General features: G+C 43.0%; 1 protein-coding gene across 7 annotated transcripts in view; it reads right to left on the reverse strand.

Moving 5' to 3' along the window:
* The window catches only part of Grm1 (glutamate metabotropic receptor 1), a 443,300-nt gene that overhangs the window by 237,335 nt on the left and 197,041 nt on the right, over positions 1 to 8,924 (reverse strand). For 6 of the 7 annotated variants that reach the window (XM_031380374.1, XM_031380375.1, XM_031380376.1 and 3 more), the window contains one exon: positions 5,462 to 5,711. In XM_031380374.1, coding sequence (XP_031236234.1) covers positions 5,462 to 5,711 — 250 coding nt within the window. Of the gene's footprint in view, positions 1 to 5,461; positions 5,712 to 7,109; positions 7,261 to 8,924 lie in introns of all 7 variants that reach the window. The other variant, XM_031380378.1, reaches the window with a different exon arrangement.

Consider the following 8,924-nt stretch of genomic DNA (forward strand, 5'->3'; position numbering starts at 1 on the left):
AAAAAAAAAAAAGAATAAACTATATATTGTCAAACTATAAAAAAAAAAGAAATCCCTTTTAAAGTTCTATTTTTTTGGACAATAGTTTATTATTCCATATGGACAGTTCCCAAATGTACGATAGTTTGACCTTTATTTATGTTTTTAACTTTCTAAGTTGATACAGTGCTATACTCAGCAAAAACTGTATCTTCTTCAAAATGAAGCTTCAAATACTAGGATCGGGTTACACCTAGTTGAGTTGTTGGTCAATGCAGTATCATGGGAATCCCCAAACAATCCAGGCTGTTGCCAAGTGTATAGGTTGCTCTCCACAAACTGACAGCCAAGTCCCATTGCTAAAGGCAAGACCTACACTACTTATTGAGTAGAGAAGTCGAGCTGGTTCCCACATAGACCTATTATCATCCCTATGTTCCAGTGTCTTTAGTAGAGGAAAGTGCTCTGCGTGCTACCAAAGGAAAAACATAAATTCCAAGCCAGCCACAAACCCTCTGGTCTACAATGGAGTTCTACCTGTGAGATATACTAGGGAATGGTGGCACAAGGCTTGTGGAAGTGACCAGCCAATATCTGATTTGACTGAAGGACCACTCCACCAGATGGAACCCATACCCAACACTGCTTGGGTGACCAAGAACTTGAGGCTAGATAGCTTGGGAACCTAGGGTAAAAACCAAACACTCCTGTTCTAAAAAGAAGAAAAAAGTAGAAATCAAATGACGCCTAATGACATTCTAATATTCAGAATTCATCAGTTAGTGCCTTGTTCAGCCATCTTTAGAGATGACCCCTAAGGATGTTCCTCCTGCAGCAGCAGATGAGAACAAATACAGAGAGAGATCCACAGCAATATGCAGCAGGTGAGAGACCTTGAAACACTCAGCCCTAAGTGGGATGTCTCTATTAAACCCCGCCCCTCAGGACTCAGGGAACCCTGTGGAAGAGGAGGTAGAAATAGTGTAAGAACCAGAAGGGATGGAAGACACCAAGAAAACAAGGCTCGCTAAATCAACATTATCAAACTCATATGAACTAACAGAGACTAAGGCAGCAAGCACAGGCCTGCATGGGTCTGCACCGGGTCCTTTGCCTGTATATTATGGCTTCTAGTTTAGTGTTTTCATGGGATTTCTAAGTAGGCAAATGAGTGGATCTCTGATCCTTGTGTCTTCTCTTAGCTCTTTTGTTTGTTTTGTCCTATTCTGATATGTGACTTTTTGTTTTATCTTATTACATTTTATTGTATTATTATGCCTTAGAAGTCTGTTTGAGAAATGAACAAAAAGAAGAGTTGATTAATTTGGAAAGGGAGATGGGGTGAATTTGGCGAAGTAGAGCAAGGAAAAAATGTGAAAAATTATTTTTAATAAAAGGAAAAATAAAGGAACTGGAATCTGAATTTAGAATTTTGATCTTTTCCCAACATAGCCACATATGTATAATAATCTTCTCATGATATTATAGACATAGCTCTCAGTTAGCCCCATGGTATCGTGTGAAGCCAACATTCCGTTAAGCTATGGACCTGGGTGTATATGACCCTATGAATGAGAATGGCTCCCATAGGTTAATATATTTGAATGTTTGCTTCACAGTTGGTGGAACTGTTTAGAAAGGGGTTAGAAGACGTAGTCTTTTGAAAGAAGTATGAACTTTTGAAGGAGACGTGTCAGTGGGTGTGGACTTCGAGGTTTTGAAAATCCACACCATTTTCTCTCTCCCTGTCTGTCTGTCTGTCTGTCTGTCTGTCTCTCTCTCTCTCCCTCTCTCTCTCTCTTTCTCTCTCTCTCTCTGTCTGTCTCTGTCTCTCTGTCTCTCTCTCTCCTCTCCTCTCCCTCTCCCTCTCTCCTCTCTTTGCCTCTCTTTCCTCTCCCCCTCTCCCTCTCTCTCCTCTGCCCCCTCCCCTCTCTCTCTCTTCTGCCCCCTCTTCTCTCTCTTCTCCCTTCTCTCTCTCCCCCCTTGTCTCTCCCTCTTCTCCCCCTCTCTTTCTGTTTAGTGCTTGTGTATCAGGTGTAAGCTCTCAGCTAGGGTTCCAGTGCCATGTCTCCCTGTGTACTGCCAGGCTCCCTAGCAAGATGATCATCCACTCTCCAGGGTTGACACTTAACCTTCAGTTAAGTGCTTTCTTTTATAAGCTGCCTCAGTAATGGTATCTCTTCGGAGGCATAAAACAGTAACTAAAGCAATGCATTTAATCAAGTTCAGACTTAGAGATTTTCAGTTCATAGTTGGCTTACTAAGACTTAATTTTAGTATGAACATCTCCCTAAAGACTTGGTCACAATGGTAAGGCTGGAGAATTTTACATGCATTTTGCTATGAAAAAAATAGCAAATGATCCCTAAGGGTGTGTCAGGAGAACCCAGTTGGGTGTGACCATACAGACAACAAGAGAAATAGGATGCATTTTAAGGGATTGCTCATAAGATGTAAAGACTAGCATCACCTGACTTCAAATTTTCAGATTATCCTTCCCTCTATATTATGAACAGCTGGCTATGAGTAGGGAGGAAATTGGCAAGTGTTGTACTGGACCAAAGGACAGATGACAGCAGAAGTCATAAAACCTGAAAATGGCTTCCTGACATGATGCAAATATTCCTGATAGGATGTGAAGTGTGAAGGGAAACAAGATCCATGGACAGGGAGCGTGTCGATCTTCATTTGGGAAATTCTACTTATATATAATGAAGTATCTCCTGCTGCAGCCTACCCTCGGACTTACCTGTCTTTCTCTATATGAAAAGAGGCTCATTGCCACCTGGATACGATGTCCTCTTGTGAACCTGGCTGCCACCAGAATTATTCCATGCCAAAGGGAAGTAAATGAACCCTGTAAAGAATGGCTTCTGAGAAGAAGGCGTGCCTTTAAGCATTTTTCGAGCAACTAGAAATCACAGCTACCATCTGGACACATATGCTGGAGTAGGGAGCTGAGCTCACTCCATGTCTACAGGCAACACTCGGGGCAGAACTCATCCAATGAAAGCGTGCAGTCACTTAGTCAATGATATCCTTTGCTCAGTTCCCTGCAGACTCATGGCTGGATCTTAAAGGAGAATTATGGGGAAAAAAAAGCTATAAAATATTGTTTTCCTCAAAACCTTCTAGGAGACAGAAATAAAAGCCAACACCAGCTTGATAGACCCACATGGAAGGCAGCCCAGAAAGGAAGAGGTACTTCGCTTCAGTTTGGCAAAGTGTGGTTCAGTTTGGCATGTCAGGGAAGGAATGCCTGAGCAGCAGTAGCCACCAGTCCAGGGAAGAGTGTTCTCAGGAATGTGGGTGCTCACTTCCACAACGATCCCTAAGGCTGCGTCAGGAGAAGCCAGTGGGGTGTGGCCATACAGACAGCAAGAGAAATGAGATAGCTACAAGGACGAGTGGCTGGCCTCTTCATACGTGCAAGTAAGACTCTCGGAAATGCTTATATAAGCTCATATCCCTGATTAGCAGACGAGACAAGCTGGGAAGGTTTAAGGTATCGTAACATTGGCTTTCCAAGCTTTTAACTAATGATGACAGGACGGATTTACACTGCAGTTATGGCACTACTTTGGACCATCATGCTTCATAACCAGATCGTCTTGCATATCCCAAGGCTTGCACCTTCCATGTCTACTCAAGATTTCTTAAACTAGAATAGATCACCTACAAAAATATTAAAGAGAATAGAGTGCCATTGCTTTTAAAATGATAGACATCAGACTTTTAAAAGTAAACCCCCTCTTTTATATATATATATATATATATATATATATATATATATATATATGACATTTTATAGAAGTGATTGAAGAGTGACTATCTGAGCGCCATCTGCCCTGGTATGTATATTAAGAACAGCATTTTGAGTAACACTTCAACAATGGTGTTTATATCTTTTCCCTCCTAAAAGAAACAGTAATCTTCTTCGAATGCATCTCCTCTAAGAACCTGCTTTTTCATGAATGTTTTAAGTGGTTTCCTACACCTCCATCACACAAGAAGCCAAGGTGACCCTAAGTGCATGGGTGCTAATTTTACACAAACTCAGCAATTCCCAGGTCCTATCACAGTTTGACCTGGCCACCATGCCTCCCATTCCTGGGGAGTATCTCACCATCTCTTCATTTGTTGGTTTGTATTTCTATCCTACCTGCTTTCTCAAAACCCACTCTAGTGTCCCAGGCTACTAATTCAAATTGGTGATGAGGGTGGCCTCACCACAGCTGTGGGGCCGCAAAAGACAGTCCCGTGGGGACATGACAATAGTGCTCCTGCTGCTGCTCCCCAGCCTCCAGGAGAAGGGGCCAGCAGTGGAGTCATTCTATAGGAGTTACATGATTATATCCTATCCAGTATGAGAGAAAGAGGGGGCATCAATATCTGGAGGAGTGCTGGGGTGCCGAGGACAGGTGCTGGGGTGCTGAGGACAGGTGCTGGGGTGCTGAGGACAGGTGCTGGGGTGCTGAGGACAGGTGCTGGGGTGCTGAGGTCAGGTGCAGCTTCCTGAGGTAGAATCAGTAGGGAAAACAGCATTGCCTTCAAGAAATATTAAGAAGATAACTAAGTAAGCATGGAATCTGTTAGGTCAAAAACTCTATGGAAAAAAGTAATAAAGGATCTTAGGAGCAGGAACCCATAGAAGTCCCTATCCTCCAGGAAGAGAAAAGGCAGATTGAACCTGTCCCAAGACATCTGCCGAAATCACACTGGAACACCATAAAACACCCCTCTGAAAATACCCCACTCCCTCCATGCATAGGAGCGCGCACACACACACACACACACACACACACACACGCACACGCACACGCACACGCACACAGATTGACAAGCGATTATATCACCACAAAGTCTGTTTGACTTCATGTCCACTTAGACAGCTCTTTAAATTTCAGGTCTTAACAGACGTTCTGTTCCTGTGACGGCCATCTACTCACCAGTACCGGGGCTCTGTACTGGGTATCATTTATTCAGGAGCAGTAGAAAGTCAAAGCAAAGGACAGTTAGCCAAGGTGAGGAGACATCCTGGCAAAGAACTTCGTGTCTCTTTCTAAAATTGTCTAATCAGCTTGTTATCAGCCAAGCTGCTTCTAGTGACTTTCTATTCAGGACAGGACCGAAGCTCTGACTGGCTGAAGAGAGGCACTAGTCAGCTCTGTGTTGCATGTGCCTGTGACCTTCAACTAAGAAAATTAGTAAAAAGAATTCACACTTGTCAACTACTTGGAGGGAGGGGAAGAGGGCAGGAGAGAGAAGAGAAAAACAAAGAGGGGGAGGGGAAGGAGGAAAGGAGGGAAGGGGAAGAGAGACAGAGAGAGAGGGAGGGAGAGGGAGGGAGGGAGAGAGGGAGGGAAGGAGGGAGGGAGGGAGGGAGAGAGAGAGAGAGAGAGAGAGAGAGAGAGAGAGAGAGAGAGAGAGAGAGAGAGAGAGAGAGAGAGAGAGAGAGAGAGAGAGAGAGATTGAAAACTACCTTCCAATGAGTGAGAACTCTCCCACGACGCCCAGGCGACGCATGGCACTCAGTAAGCCCCGTACTGTCATGCCCTCGCAGAAGCAGACCACAACCCTGGCCTTGGGAAGCCGCTCTCGGAGCTTGCGTAGAAGCCGATCAAAGCTCTTCTCGCCAGCATTGCTGTAGATTTTGTCCGAGTGTGCGATGCAGAGGCCTTCCTGGGCAGCCAACTCTTTGAAAGCATCCATTCCACTCTCGCCGTAATTCCCTGTCCAGAAACAATCAACAGATATTCAATACCACATGGTTAGCCACAAGCCTGCAAACTCTAATGAGGATTTGTTGGGAAGAGGGGGAGGGGCAAAGGGAGCAGAGGAGGGTGGTATTGCCAAACAGTATATAAGTATAACTGGGGCTGAGAGGAGACCTTGGTGGAATAGAAAGTGTTCAGATATAGCCAACATCCAACTCTATGAAAGCCAGCAGAAGTTACATGAGCTAGGCCTCCACAATTGAAGACCTTTACCTTTTGTGAGATGAAGGATTATTTCCCTATTTTATAGCCATGATTAATGATGTCTGTCCCATATTTTAACCACGTAGGAGAGCTGAGCCCATTAGAATATAGAGGTCAGCTGGCTTCATCTGGATTCCAAGTCAAAAACACAGACACTCAGATAAGAAGCTCTGCAAAATTTCCAAGCCAGGCGCTGTACTCCACCTTATCAGCTGAAGTCCTCATTTCGGATTTCAATAAGACACAGAAGGAAAGTTAATAATTAATCCAACTGCTGACTGCGACCTCTATAAATTGTTCCTCATTGACACTCAGCTCTTCTGTCGGTCTTCCTTTCTGATGCAAGTCTTAAGTGTTAAGGACAAAGTCAACCCCTGCTCAGGGTCGACAGTCCCCACAACCCCTTATATATTCTAAGGTGTCAACTAAAAGAAAAGAGTTCTCGGATTTTGACCCACCTAAGTTACTATTTCATCCACTAGGCCAACAGATTTGCTTCTTAATCGCCTATGTTCTCCTTTATTTCTGCATGTTTTAATCAAGTATTTTTAAGTTTTACTGGTATGTTAAAACTCTGCACACATTTAGTGTTTAAGCTTCAGGAGTTTGGGCATACATAGACCCACTATCTCAAAATCGTCTCTCACAAAAGTTTTTTGTTATTAGAGTTACTAATCACACCCTGCTATCCTAGCCCATGGTCTTCATTTTAACCAGCAGCTTGCCACATTCAGGATCACATTCCCCACAAAAGCCCTTTATATTCTTGGCTCTTGAGACACAGTATTCTCCTGCCCTCTCACTATTAAAAGTCCAACTCCTTGATTAATTTGCTTTATTTTACATCTCTGCTCATCCTCTGACTGTTGCTATGCTCAGAGCACATCATGGGAAACTCTCTGTTCATCTATACTCATACTCCAGGTATTCCCTTTAGCCATGTGCCCTCAAGTACTATTTGAATGTAATTATTTAGTCCTATATCTGCATCTTCAGGTTGAAAAGTCCTTTGGAGTAAAAGACTAGGACCTTCATCTGTCTACCATGCTGGACTTATTCATCTGGCATATCCATGCTGGACTTCTAAGACAGCATATCAGGATAATGCCTCTTCCTTCTGTATTTTGCAAGCACGTTTCTTTCAGTTACCTTCTATTAGAAGTATCCGCCTCCCTGAACCAAGTTTCTGTGTTTTTTTCTCATATAGCAGATCCATTCCTACTGCCAGAGCATTTTAATCCAGTCTCTTTGCTCTGCTTCAGCCTCTTCTACCCAAAAACCATGTCTTGGGTCATAATCCCTAAAAGAAAAGCCCGAGATAAAGATTCTTGTTCAAGGAGTTGATAAAGAGTCAGAGGGGCAGAGATGCAGAGGAGAATAGGAGACAAATGCTAACAAAGCAGGAACCTTTTTACAGCTAATAATTCGTTGCAAGCTGGTCCCACAGGACGTGATGGAGAACCTCACTCCACAGACTCAGCCTCACTGTCGAGCGAGGGAATTCTTGTCAGTATGTCCCTGAATACAGTTACGGAAGTGGAGAGGCAGTAGCCTGATATTAACAGATGACACTCATTCATGTTGTAACTATTGAGGAAGAGATATATCAGAGCACCAGAAGAAAGGAATCTGGGAGGGCCACCAAGAGCATCCCCTTCAGCAAGGCACTGTCAGCTCCTCCCACTGCCTTGGTCTCATGATTCCACTCCTTACTTCCATTCTTGTTCTCAGCAGTTCACTCCACACCTAGAGCTCTGTTAAGGTGTGACTCACACTGCACTGCTCCTCTACAGAGAGCTCCAATTGTCATTGAACATGCTTAGAATGAAAATCATACCTCACCTGGACTACCAGGCTAAACCCAAGCTGATCTCTTTATCTTTTAAACAATTATGTTTATACATATATATTAGAAATTTTAACCATATTTTTAAACAAAATAGGGTGTTGGGTAAAAACAGCAATTATTAGTCAAACTATTATGAAATAATTTATTCTAGAATGGTCTTGTAACTTGAATTGTAACAACTGAGAAAGTGTCACAAGCACTGACTGCCCAGTATGTTTAAGAAAAAAAAAAAAAGCTTTGTTGTGACCTTTTTCATAGGATTTTGTAATTAGATTATGTGTTTACCCATATAATAACAATTGACAACTGCAATATCCTATCTCATCCCATCTAGGGGAGTCCAAATGGAAGAATTTAACACCTCATGAGAGCCCTATGTCCCTGCACTGTGGAAACAAGTCACAGCAAAGCAAGACTCACAAGCTGATGATGAGAGAGACAGCTGACAAACGCACTATTCAGCTGCAAGAGGGTGTACAGGAAGGAAGTGAGATCTCTCTCTCTCTCTCTCTCTCTCTCTCTCTCTCTCTCTCTCTCTCTCTCTGTTAATACAGGTTTAAGAATCCACAAGATGCTATGAATAGACGTGCAAAAATCACCATCAGTCTGCTGTCAGGAGATGGCATACAAGACAGACCACCTTACTGCTGAGATGTAAACCCTTGGGCTTCAATGCCCAAAATTATTTTAGTCCTTTATCAAAACACATGTGAGTCAAGTGGCCAACAGTGTTCTTTGTATGAGAATAAGAAATATCTTTGCTTTTTAAATCTAGTAATGGGCATACTTAGTTCAAACCCCTCTCTCTACAAATAGACTGAGATACCAAAAGTGAAAAGTGAAATTTCTCAACAGGTATAAACCTTACTTATGGAAGAACTGAATGCTTGCTGTGGTGGTTTAAATAAGATAGCTCTAATAGGTCCCAATATATTTGAATGTGTAGCCAACAGGGAATGAAACTCTTTGATAGGATTTGAAGCCTTGGGATGTATGACCTTATTAGAAGAATGTGTCTTTGGGAGTGGGCTTTGGAGTCTCAAAAGCCCATACCAGGCCCAAGACATTGTTTCCTCTCCCTCTTCCTCAGCCCCTCCCTCTCTGTTTCTCTCTCT

This window comes from Mastomys coucha, unplaced genomic scaffold, assembly GCF_008632895.1.
Source record: "Mastomys coucha isolate ucsf_1 unplaced genomic scaffold, UCSF_Mcou_1 pScaffold2, whole genome shotgun sequence".
NCBI classification, from domain to species: Eukaryota; Metazoa; Chordata; class Mammalia; order Rodentia; family Muridae; genus Mastomys; species Mastomys coucha.